Below are 18,694 nucleotides of genomic sequence, written 5' to 3'. Positions count from 1 at the left end.
TGTATATTTTGTTCAATTTCCCACTCTATATGTATAGATATGTGTGTCCTGTTTGCTTTTAGCTTGTAGATAATCACTTTTATCCGTTCAAATTCAATAAAAAACACTTTGTGTAACATGTGTTACATATTTTGCGATAAATAAAATATTTGTAGGATTAATTATAAATGCTTCTTTTCATTTTTTTATTGTTTTTATTGTTCCGAACAATGCCACACACAAAAAAACCCGGAAAATATTAAAAGTGGCGAAAATTCGATTTTTTGGTATTTTTTCCAAAAAATTCCCCAAACTATCGGAATGTTTAGATTTTCATAAAATTAACTCTACATAGTTGCATAACCATTATATGAAAGATTCAACGAATTTTGCTGGTTAATTGCGAAAGTGTGGAGCCACCTTAAGCTGCCGAATAAAAAATATAAGTTATAAGAAAATATTAATTGATCCAGCTATACATGTACATCTGTCATTTACACCGTGATGAGAGTCACCACAATATATACATAGGGACCAGTCTAGGATTAATGAAGGACTGACCCTTTTTAAATTTAGAAGAAATAAGATTTCATCGGGGATTCATTTGTTCAAGCTCAAAGTTTATATTTACTACACTGAAAAAACTCAATTTTAAAGTGAAACAACAGCTCAAATCACAAAAAGAGAGATTTATCTATTCACCTTGTTTTTAGCCCGAAGTGCAAGTGAGCTTATGCCATGGCGCAGCGTCCGTCGTCCGACCGTCGTCCGTCCGTCATCTTTTTCCTTTAAAACACTACTAGTCCTNGCGCAGCGTCCGTCGTCCGTCCGTCATCTTTTTCCTTTAAAACACTACTAGTCCTGAACGGCCCAGTATATTTTGACTAAATTTGGTCTGAGGCCTTCTTGGGCCAAGGGAACTCAATTTTGTATAAACGGTGGGTGTGGCCCCGCCTCGGGTAGAGGGTTGGGGCCCAACGGGGGAAATAGAAGTAAAACCATAGGGATAAAGGGATTTTATCCTTATAAAGTTAGAGCATCCTTGGTTCAAGGGGACTAAATGTTGTATACACGATGAATATAGCCCCCTGGGGGCAGGGGGTTTGGGCCAAGTAGGGGAATTGAGGTAAACCTTTAAAATCCTTTTTCTATCATAGGGATTAAGGGATTTCATCCTGATTTGGTTTATACACTTGATCGATCTATTTTGAATCACCGTCCTTTACATACGGGATCCTGCCATTTATAATGTGATGTCACGCGTGGTCACCGTCTAAAAGGCCCATTATTCAAATTGTATATTATGAATATAATTATATCTAAATCATACCATACTTGTAAAAGTTTGTGAAAATAAAATAATATATAAAAATAATAATCATAAAACGATATAAAGTAAAAAAGAAAAAAAGGTATTTGTCCCACGATCAAGACAAAAATGAGAAACACAGACTAAGGAGACAAGACCGTTGTTTGTTGTGTCCATACTCTCTCCTAACATACATGTATTCTCATGCCTTGACAATAGCTCGTACTATATGAAGAAAGAACTGTGCTTTATTAAAGGATTTGGGCCACGATTTTTCATAATTTCATATTTTACGGTCATTTGATGCAATGATACGTGTAGTGACCGATACCCCGTCTCTTTCGGTACTCAGCTGATAGACAGGCCAGGGGCCTGTTCGTTTATGCGAAACAACCGGTTTGACCGTTAATAAATACAACAATTTCGGGTATAAATCCTGGCGGACCTGCAAATGTTTATGCAGGCCCTGCAAGGCTTTGTGAAGGCTCGCCCGAAAGCAGCATCAGACTACTAGGCCCGACCTTATTTAATAAACGAACAACAGTGGTCCGACCGGTTTGACCGTTTAAACGAAAACGGCCCAGGTGACGCACGTCTATATCAGCCTAGTGAATATGCATATTTTGAGATCACGTGATATGTGACGTCACAATGGCACGACTTATACGATATCCTGTTCATTGCGTGTACCCATTCTGACACGCCCCCTTATATATTATCTGCAAAACAGTGTAAGTAATAATAACAGCAACCAATATATGCTGTATGAGTAAAATCATCAATCGACAAATAAAGACATCAATTCTCCGAAATATAAGTTATACATTCAAGCCTGACTCACGGAAATCTAATTCCGTGCCTGCATCAACTACATTCAATGTACACTGCAACTGCTGAGATATAGAAATACAGTTTACACACCTAAATATCTTACCTGTGAATTAATAGATATGTTAATTAGTTTTTAACACATTATAGTAAAGCCAAAGGGCATTTACGATACCTACCTGTGAATTAACAGGTGAACTAATTACCTCAGAGGGTTACATGTGAATGTCGTGGCCAAATGGCATTCATAACCGATCCTCCAACTAACACAGGTAGTATGGTGTACTGGCGCGTTTCTTTTTGTCCTCAATTTTGGAAGAAAAAATGTTGCTGAAAGTATTGAAGTAATTTTCAACAGCGTTTGAATGTATTTTACATTCTTTTTTACCTTAGGCTAGTAACTTGGACCGAAAAATGACGAAGTTGATAAGGTAAAAATGTATGTGTATGATATACGATATTAGTTTTTTGATGGAAATTCTGAATTCTACAGTTTTGTTATTTTTGTAGTAATGGTGGTGATGATATGACATGTATTGAATAGTTTAAAATACCACATGAACATTTGTTTAGCAGCTTTTTTAACAAAACTTTATCTTTAGGGGCGGTTCCAAAAACTCTTCATGAGTTTAATTGTGTCACACTGTTTTCAGAATAAACCTTTCTAATTTTAGCATCAATCCAAACTAACCAGTTTCTGTTTATGAAAATTGTGTTTTAAAACAAACGTAAAACCAATGTTGTGAAGCCTCGTTGAATTGAATATCACCAACAAGAGTGAGCCCAGCATAATTATTTTCTATTTCGAGGTTGAATTTTGCGCATAATTTGAAGCTAGCGATGAGTGGAGATTTCGAAACCTGTTCCTTTTCTGAAAAATATGAGTGATGAATCTGTTCAATTATTTATAAAGATATTATAAAAAAAATATGTTAACTGTCGTCGAACGGAATAGACAAATAATGCCTCAAAACTTTCTTTTTATATATATTTCAATATACTTAGAGAGAAAAATATGTGCTTACTCCACACATAGATTTGCATGTTACTGATTTTAAGTGAAATAAAAAAAATCATGAAGTGGGTAAGGGCCCTTTTCATTTCGTATCCCGATTCCAGCCGACATCTAAAGCAATATTTCAACGAAACAATTATTTTAAACAATCATGTTATTCACATTTAATCGTGACACAGTGACATTTTGATTGACACTAGACATACAATGGTTGTCCACGTATACTCGTGAGTATACAATTAAACTATACTGCCCGGTATTTTTACTTTTCAAGTGATCTACTTTTGCAATTATGAGAAAACCAAATTGAATGAGAGTTTATGCGTTCAATGTCTACGTGCTCTAATACTACTCCAAACTCAGATGAAAGCTGGTTGATAAAACTTTCACTTTTAGATGTTGATATGTGGATATGTAACGTTACATGGGGCTTTAAGTTAACATGTATACATACAGGAGGAATACTTGCGATTTATCAGCAGATTTTAGAACATTACAGTACATTGCACATTTATTTTGTCTATTTATTTCCTATTGTTTCATTAATGGCCAAACTAGAGTTTAAAAATAGAAATTCACAAAAACTGAATACATAAAAACAAGAAACGAAAGGTTAAAATTTGTAAAGAACTCAAAATATATCAATAGCAAACAAATTGGTTATGAAATATATCATATCTTATTATAGAGATTAATTGAATGTAAATGATCCTGGATTGATTGTACAGAAACTGTATCGAATAGAGGGCACATTGCATATATATGTCTCTAAAAAGTTACATAATTAAACTGGCTCTTACGTCATATTGTTTTGTTTTAAATCAAGTAATACATGGAATTTTTATTCTGTGTTGCCGCTGAGCTATCTGCGTATCTTATATACGTCTTACATCGATGCCATATCAGAATCGTCCTCCGATGTATATTTTAACGTTCAACCTAAATTGGTAGAGATTTGTTTAAAACAAATCAGAAATATATATATTTGTTACACCTCAAGTGAATTTCTAGCTATTTGATTGGTTGGGAGAAAATTAAACAAAAATCTCTGTCACCCTCCGAAAATAGATTGGTTTTACGGGGCGCGGGTTTTATTGCCATGATACAGTGAAAAATATCACATGCGCGAAAAATGTGCGTTCACCGCTTCGTTTCCCCACCGTGATGGTCACAAGAACGTTTGACGGCAACAGCCAATTTTATCAAGAGCCGGTGCGATAGCGATTGTAAACAGCAGACTATCAACAAACAAGATGTCATTATCGAGGTTTGCTGCCGTTTCTGAGCTACAAAGACTTTTGGTGTAACAAAATAGATATGACATTCATTAGCAGGTGACAGTGAGTATTGTCAACCCTCAAAAACCCATTGTCACCCGAGAAAACCATTGTCACCCGAGGCGTATATATAGGAGAGGTGTAGCTGCTCCTGAACCCAAGCTAATGTTATATGAACGCATGACCCAAACGTGCCACTCTGACGTCACAAGTACCACGTGACCTGTTAGCTCATTAAAATTCTCGCCAGAAAGGAGCGGTCATCTTTGATTGCATATATCTAGGTAACGGGACACTTCTGAACACGCGTTGATGACATGACAATTGTTTTATTCTCATAAACATTACAGTGTAGAGAATACATATATACAAATGGGTGACAATTAATACATGGTGGAACAGGATGGACATTAGCATTGTAAATTAGTTATGTCATTAATATCGGTAATAAATTTAGCCAATTATTTCAATTCATGTTGTGTTACATAATTGAATAATGTATAACATTTAAATGTGTTTGGTCTTTCATAATACTATCTGGACATATGTTTTCGCCTACTATTGAGAATTGGTTGATGTGTACATGTAAACAGATAATGAAATTCGTCGCCAATTTCTCTTAAATAACATAAACAACATAATCTATTTTTACGTGGTATATTGAATCACCTACCACTTACAATTGGTAACTTAGTATTACATGTTCTAAACTTACAATACGCTTTGGCTAGTTTCGGAGGGAGTTCTAGTAAGTAGTTTTCTAAACAAAGTTCGTACTTAGATATTCTATAATTGATTCCTTTCGGAGAAGTATAAATTTCATTTCCCCGGGTTGATATAAATTTTCCTTTTAGTTTATAAAATATGGTACTCTTTAGCCAATGTATACTTGGAAACTATTGACTATTAAATATATGTATCAGACTGCATTCTTAAAAAATACTTTTCACATATTTTAGCCATGATGATTCATAATTTGAAACAATTGCTAACAGTTTATTACTTCATTTATTCTGTTTTTTTTTTTTTTGTCAATTTAGCCCAAAATCCGACCATTCTTACTTTGACATTAATATCTAGCAGAAACCTTCCAAGTTCTCCGTATATCATAAAGTTCAGTGTAGACGTTTTAACATTACGTATGTGTTTGCAAAATTTTAAATGTAAACATTCGATAAGTTTATAGTTACAGAAACCCCAAACTTCACATCCATATAAAACAATAGGTTTGATGGCTTTGCCAAATATATCAAGTTGACAATCTATTGACAAATTATGATCCCTACATTTGGAAATAGCACCATACATTGCTTTTAAACCTTTACCATACAATTGTTTAATATTGAACTGTGTCAAACCAGTTTTAGTAAAATAAACCCCAAGATATTTAAAATCCTTAGCTATTTCTATAACAGTACCGTTGTATGTAAAATTAAGGCCATCAGGAATTATTTTTCTACAAAATACCATGATTTTAGTTTTGCTGATATTGACTTTAAGATACCATAGGTTGGATTTTCGAAAAATACATCTAATTGCTTTTGCAAATCCTCAGCCGTGTCTAATAGTAATAAGGTGTCATCAGCGTATAGCATAACATAAAGCTTCAGATATACATGTAATTCCTCCTCTAGCTGGTCGATGGATGATTCTGTATTTATTTAAGTATATTACAGGTATGCTTATTTTTACAAAATGTAAAAACAAAATCGTGGCCAAAATCCTTTAACATAATATTCCTTAGATTAAGATTTATGTGACCACCATTATTTACCACAGTCCTCTCATCCGCTGATAGCTGGTCATTACATAATGCAATGTATTGGTGGTGAATGTTGCGTTTTCATTCCCTACTAATTCTATACAGTACACTTTTAGGTAGGTTTTCTCTATGGGACATCGACCGTCCTCCTTATAAAAATGATCGCAATCCGCTTACAGTTCATACGATATATATGTCATCCCCAGTTTTCATTCACTTAGTTTTTATTTTTTGGTCAAGGGCAATGACGCGTGCGATTACAAATGTTTAAACATTTTTCTATAGGGCTAGTTTCTTTATTAAAGGACGACCATCCTTAGTAAGGATGTATCTACACAATGGCACGCGAACCATGAAGGTCAGATCAGTACTGATAATAACTCACTTAAAGCAATACGATGCGGACCCATACTCCTAAGGTTAACCTTTACTAGTACTACTGATACAGGGGTCAGTGCCCGACACTTAGTTTGTCTGTCTATACACCTGACCTTTTTTTAATCACCTTTCTTTATCCAACAGGATCCTGACATCTATAATGTTACTTCATGCGTGGTCACCATCACAAAGGCACATTTATACAAACTGTCACTTGTAAATGATATATATATAGGATCTGACATGAGTTTCAATGCCATATGAGGTTTATGAAACGTGTCTGATCGCTTTCCTACGGAGCCCGTCGTGCGTACACGTTTTACATTTTCTTCTCAAGAACCGGTAAATAAAAGTTTTTCAAACTTGGTCAGAATCATCCTTGGTAGATGAGGCTACAAATGTGTAAAATTGGGATTCCTACTTCAACCTCTGGGGCCAGGGTGGGGGGCCAGGGTGGGGCCCCAAAGGGAAAATTTACCAATATTTCAAAAAGCTTCTTCTCCAGACTCAGAGGTATTATAGTCAGTTTCTCTGCATGGATATAATGATCATCAGGGGCTTCATTTAACTTGTAAATGTCATTACCCCCGTGCCATCTGTTCTCCTTTGGGGAGGGGGTTAAGTTTGCAATAGCTTATATAGGGAAACAACACTTTTTAGTATACTTTGTTCATTTCCAGTAGGACATTTTCTTACTAAGTGAGTAAAACTAAAAAACCCAAAACAAATCCTACGCAGAAGCAGTAAGTAACGAAAAATCGTTCACGTCCGCCTTCAAATCCTCAAACGGAACCCCAGTAAAATACCAAATCAAACATGCCCCCCACCCCCACCCCCTCAGTCGGCAACAAAATAGTCACTAGACATCAACTTGTCAAAACGTTTGGTATTTATTATTGTAAAACACGGTCTATAGGCAAGCGATTTAATTTTATTAACAAGACAGATTCCTTCGCCACGTTGATTAAGACAGCTGTTTATTCAAGTGTACTATTCGCTTATCTAAGGTGTATGCTAGCTTTATTTAATCAAAATAATATTGTTCTCGTTTTATTGCTATTTTTTTATTGTCATGCGATATTCATCAAATCTCCAGTCCGATCTTGTATACACATACATACGGATGCCTCAGTCTAACGGTAAATTATGACTGTATGAAAAACTTAATTAACCCTTTAAGTGTTTTTCTCTTTATGAGAATGTTTATGTTAATAATTTGTTAAAAGTAAACAGCGTTGTCTCAATCATGTGACCACCATTATTTACCACAGTCCTCTCATCCGCTGATCGCTTGTCATTACAGAATGCATGGTATTGGTGGTAATTGTTGTAATGCAGTTATCCGTTTTCATTCCCAACTGATTCTATAAAGAACATTTCAAGTACGTTTTCTCTATGGAAACACCGACCGTCCTCCTTATTAAAGTGATCGCAATCCGCTTACAGTTCTTACGATAAATATGTCGCCCCCATAAGCCGTACGAGTTTCCATTCCCCTAGTTTTTAGTCAAGTATCAGGGGCAATGACGCATGCGATTACATATGTTTTAATTTGTTTCTGTAGTGCTAGTTTATTAATAAGAGGACGACCATTCTTCGTAAGGATGTAACTACACACTGGTACACAAACCATCTCAAAGGCACATTGATACACACTGTCACTAGTAAATAATATATATATATATATAGGATCTTTCATGAGTTTCCATGCCATATGAGATTTATGAAACGAGAGTATTTTTAGGTTACCTGAGCTTTGCTCAAGTGACATATTTTGATCGCTTTCCGTCCGTCGTCGTCCGTCGTAAACTATTTTCATTTTCGACTTCTTCTCAAGAACAAATAGATGGATTTTTTTTCAAATTTGGTCAGAATCATCCTTGTTAGATGAGGCTACAAAATTGAAAAAATGGGATTCCTACCCCAACCTCAGGGGCAAGGTCGAGGCCCCAAAGAGAAATTCACCAATATTTCAAAAATATCCTCCTCCAGACTCAGAGGTATTACAGCCAATTTCTCTAGATGGATGAAAAGATCACCAGTGACCAGAGGCATTATTTAAAAATTGTAAATTTCAGTACCCCCTGGCAATCTGTTCTCCCTTAGGTAGGGGGTAAAGTTTACTAAGTTTATATATGGAATAAACACGTTGGAGTATAGTTTGTTCATTTTCAGTAGGAAATTATTCTTACTTGGTGATTATCAACAAGTACAGCAGACCGGAGAGGTGTCCTCTCGCGACTGCGCAAACCTACATCACATATGGCTACATTTGGTGTCCTCTCGCGACTGCGCAAACCTACATCACATATGGCTACATTTTGCGTGCGGAAAAAACTTTATTGTCATGCATGCGATCAACTATTTACGGTCAAACACTTTATGGTTGAATGCGCTGATTTCAAACAAAGATAGATTTTATGATGTACCGTCTGTGAAACAATAATTCGATACAGTTTCTGTGCAATCAATATATGACTATTTACACTCTATTGATCTTTACAATTACATATGATATATTGTGCAGCCAATTTGTTTGATATTGATGTATTTTTTTATTCCTTTACGTATTTTAAGCTATTAAGATTTGACTTGATGTGTTCAAGTTAAAAACATTCTTCATCAGACTAGGGTGTTTTACAAACAGATACTCTTCATGGATAGTAAGGTCCTTAGGTGCATTATCAAAATTGTAAATTTCATTATCTCCGAGGTCATCTGCTCTCCCTTGGGAAGAGGGTAAAGTTTACTATCATTTATATAGGGAAATAACTCTCCTGACTATGTCTTGTCCATTTTCAGCAAGGAATAATTCAAATCTGGTTGGAATAGTTATAATGAATTGCAATCAAATAGTATCAGAAAGTAAGATCGTGACATATCCCAGGGGTTGGCCAAAGGGGAAAACTGGCTACATAACGATACATATTATATTTCTCAATAGCAAAATAATTTATTTGAATAGTTGTTATCCTTTGGTGACATGAAAAGTATTATATTTCACTATGTTTACATGTTGATTTCAACATCACATCTCAACAATAAAATTGAGCTATCAGTACCTATAATATAACTCAGGTTACCCTTGGGCCTCTTGTTCATTTTAGCTCGACAGTGGCTCGCTAATGAAAAATCCGTGACTCGTTTGATAAATCTCATATGAATTGGAAACGAGTGTAAGATCCTTTTCATCATATAACTGAAATACTGTTCATTCATTCGTTAACCATCGTCCGTCATTTCATCAGCTGTTCTATCAAAATGTAGGTAGGAAATATCTGCGCTGTAACAAATAGTTACAAATAATTTCTGAATAATCACTCAAACAACATGGCTAAATATTAATATGTAAGCCATTTTACAATGCTTATACATGTTAAAGGATACATGAACAGACCATCCCTGCCAAATTAAAATAATGGCCCTTTTTTTACATGGAAGAAAGTGGGCTTTATGAATGCAAGGGCCTGAAAAGTTAAATGGCAGGATGGAAGGGCAAGTTCCTGGATAGGACACTACCGCTACAGATCTAAAAGCTGTAGATATGTGTGCAATTGATTTGTGTCCTTGTGACATTGAACTCATCAAGTTGAAAATAACAAAGCAGGGCAAGAGCAATCAAATAATGAATGCATGTGAGATATAGAGAGGCGAAGTTCAAACTGCAGAAGTCTGGTGATGCACTTTCACCACGTCAACCTTATATGCAATCAAAACAAAATATTACATCCGCGCATTTGAAAGAGGAACAAAATTATTTAATAACTCCTTTTGCCTTTGGCCGTCGAAATCTCGCTCCATCTTCCAACAACTCTTTTAAAAAATAAGCCACTACTTTATACATTAAAGAAATGTTTAAATAACCTTACTCCCTTGTTCCTATTACTTCTATTATGGTAACAAGCTAGGACAAATTTATCATTCCAGATTACGAAAACGATGTAGCTCACTTAAAGCTCACCTCTTCAGGAAACAAATAATTAAATAAGTCCTATATAATGTTGCGAAGAAGAAAACGAAACAAGCGAGTTATTTCTTCTACAATTTCTTATGGTAGATTCCGTGGATGTCCTTAGGCACCTGTGTTGGCGATATTTCTTTTATCAGTTGCGGAAAACGAAGTTATATTTGATAGTGTCCAATCGTCTATATAACAAATTAAAGGTTTTGAACACTAGATTTAGATGGGTTTATGCTGTCCCTACTTTCATCACTAGATACGCATTAATTGCTGAGATTTGTAAGTTCATATCTATCATAACTGTCCACAACTTTACTAGAGTTTACAATAATATTTTTATTTCAGTGTATCATTCGGGAAAAGGATTCCGTGGTAATTATGTACAATTTTATCTACGAGTACCTCTGCAAATTCCTGTCTTCTTCCTTCTCTGTTTGAAAGGAGACAGATAACATAATTTTCAAGCCTTTATCTGAATTCTTGATGTAAATATTTAGTTTTAAGAACAATGTTAGTAATATTAACATTAGGTTGAAGATATGTGATCCATTGATTACGACCGTGGTAATGTTTGTAGTTGTACAGAACTGTATGTTATGATATGTTATTTATAGAATTAATTTTCCCTAACAGCACGTCCATGTACACTCTAAGTAACATTATATGTTCGATAGTGACGAGACTGGTTCAACTGATATGTAATATATCACATACAAAATCGTATCTACCCACGAGCTGTTTACCGACAGTGACGTCAGAGGATCAGCGTAAAATTTAAGTGAGTTTACCGTCAGTTAAAACGATCAAATCGTTCAAGTATACATTGTAATACTAAGGTTTTTGTTTTAAATTTGAAAATCAGTTCGGTTATGAAATTGACATGTCGACTGCTTACAAACCGTACATGTATCGCAGATACATCTACGAGTATGTTGGTTAAAGTATTTGAAAACTAGTGTTAAAAAGAGATTAACAACTAGGTGCATTAGATTTAATGTCTTTGTTTTTCTTCTATTGTTATGATGATGTTATCAGTAGCAGATAGCCCTGCCCTTAATTAATAATGGGCTGGGCGGTAGGCACTACCGCAGACCGAGTTTTGAGGCACAGAAGAAAAACTCCGATTCTGCAAGGAGGGTTGGGGACCCAAAACATAACAAAATCTGAAACTTACTGATTGAAAAAAGGAATGGCTGTCTGTCGGCCATTTTGTTTAACCGATCTGTATAAAAAGTTCACATGCACAACAACGATCAAAGAAAGGCTTCATATGAAATTTGTGAAAGAATCCGACAGTACTTTCTGAGAAATAGCGTTAACAAACTTTCTCTGTCAAAATCGAAGATGGCCGACCGTCGACCATTTTGTTTATTCCATCAGTCTCGAAAGTAAAAATAAAAGGTTAAAGACGACAGGGAACCTACCTATCAAATTTGAGAAATGAAACTAATATACTTGCAAACTTTAAAATATTTTCGTTCATTTCAAATGAGTGTACTATGTTGAAGCTATGTTTATTGATAGTGTTAAGAATCATTAGACACAAATATATATGTACGCTATATTAGGATGTTTTATAAAGTGTCTAACTACCATTCTTGTAGTAATATTTATGCTGATATGACACTGGTCGAAATGTCTAAAACTATCAACATGGAATTTAAGGTTATTTTGTAGGTTAATATGGGTCAAAGATTGTGTGATGATGAGAAGCGCACATTTGTTTTTTATAATTTTAAAGCTGATATTGAATTTTAACTGAAACCTTTGAACATGAACGGCATACAGGACGAGTGGCTGGTATCCTATTAACAGCTAAGGTCATTTAAAGACGTGCCTCCATGTGTGCAGTGTATGCGTGCTTGTATGAGTGTATGCAGGAGACAGGGTATGTTGGTGTGCTTGCCTCATTGTAATAGCGCGGGTCTGATGCCGACTTTATAGTGCTATCTATAACAAAGAGACAAACACGATCATATCGCATACACGCATGCATCTTGCAAACAGGGGAGGTCGTCATTATATGACCATAGCTGTTGATAGGACGTTAAAAAAATACTAAACCAAATCAACCTTAACCACGTGTGTTGTGTACGCGTACATGCGTATATGTATGCCGGAGACAGGGTTTGTTGGTGTACTTGCCTCCTTGTGAAAGCGTGGATCTGATGCCGACTTTATAGTGGCACCCGTTGCTATATTTTGGATCTTGATATTACTTTTTGCTTCTAACTTCCTTTTATTTCCAATCGCCTTACCTGGCAATACCTAACTTTTGGTTTTACTTTTGAACGTTCGCCAAGGTGAGGAATCCAATGGATTCTTTTCCCAGGCCGGGACAAACCAAAGTCTTTCAAATGGTCAGGTGTTATTTCCCTGCTTAACATTCAGCATACACAAATGACCTGAGCTTTTGATAGGGCGTTTAACCCTATACAATCAATCTTTGCCTTCTCTTGTGTTGATTGACCGTTAAGCATGTAATACTTATAACACTTTCACAATTCTGAAGCAACTAATGTATTCTCATTGTTTAATTGCAGATAGCGATTATTTATCCTTCTGAAAATCGTCATGAATCCACTAGATAAAAACAGTTTGTCCGAGTCGGAGAGAGATGTGTTGGACGGTAAAACCATACTGGTTTTAGGAGACGACCAGATAAATCGAAAATGGATTCGGACTACATTGAAGAATTACGGAATCAAGGTAACGTTATTTTCTATGATTCACAAGAATACTATATATAACAATGCATTGCAAAACTAATTTTGCAGAGTATTGTTCAAGTTATGAGTGGAATTGCTATAATTTCTGATAATAACAAAGCTCCCTTTCTTTTGCAGCTCATCCTTGTTGATCACAAACCCAGTGCTTTTTCATCAGAAGATGTATACAAATACATCCAGTATGATTTTACTGATCACCAACAGGACGAAATCCACGCCGCGAGAATAATTGCGAAATTGGCAGCGGATAATTTCTCAATAGATGGTTGTTGTACATTCACAGATGCATGTGGGGTACTTGCTGCTTATTTATGTGAGAAGTTGGAACTAATTGGAGGTGTCGGCGTAACGGCAGCAAACATTGTTTGGAATAAAAGTTTAACACAAACTTACTTGCAAGAACAAACTGAGGGCGTTCCTCGTTTCCCGAGAACGTACACATTCACTGGCAGGACAGCTTCGTTTGCATGCGAAAACACGTTGAGGTCCGCAATGAATACCATTGGATTTCCTGCTGTATGTAAACCAAACAATAGTGCACATGCAAATGGCGTGATGTTGATTCGGAAAGAGGATGAGGGTCGACATCTGTACAAGAAACTGGCTACTTTGCTTGAAGATGGAAAATCAATGATGTTGATGGAATATTTCGATGGCACTGAACACGATATCGAAGTTATTATTTATCAAGGGGAGATAATTGCCGCCATTGTTTCAAACAATGGTCCTACAAGACCAGGATGCTTTGTTGAAACATCTATGTCCATGCCATCGTGTCTACCTCCAACAAAAGTGGCAGAGCTCAAGAAAGCAGCATCCGACTGTTGCAATGATATTGGCCTGCGTAACGGAGTTTTTAACGTAGAAATGAAGCTGACATCGACAGGCCCCAAGCTGCTCGAAATCAATGGACGCATGGGTGGAAATTATGTACGAAGTTGGATGCATACCTGTTACGGATTCGATCTGCTCTGGTATGTGATAGCAATTGCGGCAGGGATCCGACCAAATGTTCCCAAAGAAAATACAACCGTCCATATGATGGGCATTACTTGTGCTTTACCCGTGCATCAGCAAATTCTGAGTCACATAGATTTTGGTATCAAAGCTACGGAACTTGTTCAATCAGGTGCAATTCAGTTTTTTGGCGAAAAAAACTGCGGTAGTACAGAAAATAACCCCCAAAAGAGCGTTCCATTTTGTAATGTTGCAGTGGTGAAACACGACTTGCAAACGGCTAAATCGGCACTTCTTCACGTCTGTGACATACTAGGTATCCACACCGCACTTTTTGATGTACCGACTTATCTTTCAGAATTTGTTCCGCATCAATAAAGTCATTTGGCAGACGCTTTTCCTTAAAATATAACAGTGTAACACAGAACATTTATCAGGTTGAATATTTATGCAATTGTTACGATATGTTTCATTTAAAAAGATTGTATGATTGCAGATACAATTAAAAACTTAGGCAAATCATAAGTATCCTTCATGCACGGAGCTTACATATATTTTTCATGTTAACACTTAAAAGATACCAAGCAAAGCTAAGTTTCGCTTACATGTTATTCATTATGTCAAAATAGCATAGGACCAAAGTTATCAACTGCATGATGAAAATTAATAATTAAATTGAAAAGTGTCTGATATTCAATATCATATCCAGAGATATATCAATCATACATAAGACGAAATAAGGAATTAAGTCTGGTGACAAAGGATTCATAAAGTTTCAACCTGATGATATATGTTCGAAAGGAAAGCAGACGTAAGGAAACTGGCTATATAACTTATAGATTGTAGATAGTTTTTAGGGGTTATATGCTTGGCATGTTTATTTAATCGGAGTTACCAGTTTTTGAATGTTATTTAGCATTAAACTCGTCAGTTCATTAAACTATGTTATTGACAAAACGGCACACCCTTTCCCGCAGGATATAAAGGTGTAGCTGTTGATATGTGCATTATTGGATTCGTCGACGGCTGTCGGCATATACCTGTAAGAATCTCAATTCGTCAGCAGATAATCGAGCAACCAATAGTGAATCCTCTGTCGTCACTTACAAGTAGCGATTCTAGTACCAAAAAGGGAAAGCTCCTCTTAAGCTCTCAATGGATCTTCAGCATCGCGCTTTCAGGAACTTGGGAATAAAAATGAGAAAATATGTGAATTTGACGCTTGAAAGGATTGAAAACACCACTATCAGAAGGAAACCTTAGATTGTGTCGCATTGATACAACAGCATGCAGGAGCTTTATTAAACACATATATATGTTGCATAGATAGGAGTGATGTACTTAGACATTCGCTGGAGTAGATCGTTATTAGTGTGTTATAAAAAACTACTGTACAAAATTTAAACAAAATTGATGATCATGTGTTTTACTAACGAATGCAGTGTGATTGATGTTTGAAGATTTACATGCATTGCCTATACATTTTGAAAATAAATATTAACATATATCGCTTGTTCATGTAAATATTATTGACATTGTGGAGAATGAATCGCTCCATTGCTACTGTAACGTTTTTAGGCATTCCACTCTGACACCATTTGTAACGTTTTTAAACATTCCACTCTGACACCATTTGTAACGTTTTTAGGCATTTCACTCTGACACCATTTGTAACGTTTTTAGGCATTCCACTATGACACCATTTGTAACAATTTCAGGCATTCCACTCTGACACTATTTTGTAACGTTTTTAGGCATTACACTCTGACACCATTTGTAACGCTTTTAGGCATTCCACTCTGACACCATTTGTAACGTTTTTAGGCATTCCATTCTGACACCATTTGTAACGTTTTTAGGCATTCCACTCTAACACCATTTGTAACGTTTTTTAGCAATCCACTCTGACACCATTTGTAACGTTTTTAGGCATTCCACTCTGACACCATTTGTAACGTTTTAAAACGTTCCACTCTGACACCATTTGTAACGTTTTTAGGCATTCCACTCTAACACAATTTGTAACGTTTTTTAGCAATCCACTCTGACACCATTTGTAACGTTTTTAGGCATTCCACTATGACACCATTTGTAACGATTTCAGGCATTCCACTCTGACACTATTTTGTAACGTTTTTAGGCATTCCACTTGGACACCATTTGTAACGTTTTTAGGCATTCCACTCTGACACCATTTGTAACATTTTTAGGCATTCCACTCTAACACCATTTGTAACGTTTTTAAGCATCTCACCTCTGACACTATTTGTAACGTTTTTAGGTATTCCACTCTAGCACCATTTATAACGTTTTCAGGCATTCCACTCTAACACCATTTGTAACGTTTTTAGGCATTCCACTATGACACCATTTGTAACGTTTTTGAAACATTCCACTCTAACACAATTTGTAACGTTTTTAAGCATCTCACCTCTGACACCATTTGTAACATTTTTAAGCATTCCAATCTGACACCATTTGTAACGTTTTTAGGCATTCCGCTCTGATACCATTTGTAACGTTTTGAGGCATTCCACTATGACCCCATTTGTAACGTTTTAAGGCATTCCACTCTGACGCCATTTGTGACGTTTTTAAACATTTCACTCTAACACCATTTGTATCGTTTTTGAAACATTCCACTCTAGCACAATTTGTAACGTTTTTAATCAACTCACCTCTGACACCATTTGTACCGTTTTTAGGCATTCCACTATGACACCATTTGTAACGTTTTTAAGCATTCCAATCTGTCACCCTTTGTAACGTTTTTAGGCATTCCACTCTGATACCATTTGTAACGTTTTTAAACATTTCACTCTAACACCATTTGTAACGTTTTTAAGCATCTCACCTCTGACACCATTTGTAACGTTTTTAAGCATTCCAATCTGACACCATTTGTAACGTTTTTAGGCATTCCACTCTGACACCATTTGTGACGTTTTTAAACATTTCATTCTGACACCATTTGTAACGTTTTTATGCATTCCACTCTAACACCATTTGTAACGTTTTAAGGCATTCCACTCTGACACCATTTGTAACGTTTTTTGGCATTCCACTCTAACACCATTTGTAACGTTTTTTGGCATTCCACTTGGACACCATTTGTAACATTTTTAGGCATTCCACTCTGACACCATTTGTGACGTTTTGAAACATTCCACTCTAACACCATTTGTAACGTTTTTAAGCATCTCACCTCTGACACTATTTGTAACGTTTTTAAGTATTCCAATCTGACACCATTTGTAACGTTTTTAGGCATTCCACTCTGACACCATTTGTGACGTTTTTAAACATTTCATTCTGACACCATTTGTAACGTTTTTAGGCATTCCACTCTAACACCATTTGTAACGTTTTAAGGCATTCCACTCTGACACCATTTTAACGTTTTTAGGCATTCCACTCTGACACCATTTGTAACGTTTTAAGGCATTCCACTCCTACACCATTTGTAACGTTTTTTGGCATTCCACTTGGACACCATTTGTAACGTTTTTTGGCATTCCACTCTAACACCATTTGTAACGTTTTAAGGCATTCCACTCTGACACCATTTTAACGTTTTTAGGCATTCCACTCTGACACCATTTGTAACGTTTTTAGGCATTCCCCTCTGACACCATTTGTAACGTTTTTAAGCATTCCACTCTGACACCATTTGTAACGTTTTTAGGCATTCGACTCTGATACCATTTGTAACGTTTTTAGGCATTCCACTCTGACACCATTTGTAACGTTTTCTTGCTTCCGCTTCTGACACCATTCCTTCCTTTATCTGATATTTCCGTCGAAATTAAAACTAACTAGTGCAGTTCAAGGTAACTGAACATTTATTACAGAACCAGCAAAAGTTCACAGGATTCATATACAATTCATATTGGTACTCAACCTAAACTACAACTATATATACATCTTAACTTCTCACCAAATATCTCACATCTCACTTACTCTCAATCTCCGTCACTTTTATGCACAAAAATACTACGGTTTTTTTAACGGATTTTCTTTCATGTAAATATACCCGAATGGCAGGAGGCAGACACATGTGTTCTAAACGAATATTATTTTGTTAGAGATTTTAAAGCTATAGGTATGTTACTAGTGATTTGACTCGGTACAACTGGTTTCGAATACCAAAACCCTTGTAAACAGGTGAACTTCTCATTTGCCACTCGGGTCATAGTCATACGCATCCTTAATTTTTACACTTGACAAAGTTGAGAAAAGAAGGTTAGAGGGTATAAGATTAATTACAAGTTAAAAGGTATATATATAAATATACGCCTAAGTCGAAGTCTCAACAAGTAGTGTTGATAGGGAAGATTGATAATCGGGATAATCCGGTAAACATGAAAGACAAAACATCGCGTATACGAGAAAGGCGGATAACTGGGGTAATCGGGTAAACGGGATAAACGTGAAAGACAAAAAATCGGGTATACGAGAAAGGCGGATAACTGGGGGAATCGGGTAAACGGGATAAACGG

General features: G+C 36.0%; 1 protein-coding gene across 1 annotated transcript in view; it reads left to right on the top strand.

Moving 5' to 3' along the window:
• The window catches only part of LOC110458064 (carnosine synthase 1-like), a 72,346-nt gene extending 56,660 nt beyond the window's left edge, over positions 1–15,686 (top strand). The window contains exons 2-3 of the mRNA XM_021509615.1: positions 13,053–13,218; positions 13,356–15,686. Of these exons, the coding sequence (XP_021365290.1) occupies positions 13,084–13,218; positions 13,356–14,573 (1,353 nt within the window). The 5' untranslated portion in view covers positions 13,053–13,083 and the 3' untranslated portion in view covers positions 14,574–15,686. The remainder of the gene's footprint in view (positions 1–13,052; positions 13,219–13,355) is intronic.
• The last annotated feature ends 3,008 nt before the right edge of the window (positions 15,687–18,694 follow it).

The sequence above is a fragment of the Mizuhopecten yessoensis genome, unplaced genomic scaffold (genome assembly GCF_002113885.1).
Source record: "Mizuhopecten yessoensis strain PY_sf001 unplaced genomic scaffold, ASM211388v2 scaffold9423, whole genome shotgun sequence".
NCBI lineage: Eukaryota > Metazoa > Mollusca > Bivalvia > Pectinida > Pectinidae > Mizuhopecten > Mizuhopecten yessoensis.
Note: the sequence above shows the minus strand (reverse complement) of the source record. Positions and strands in the feature narration are given on the sequence as shown.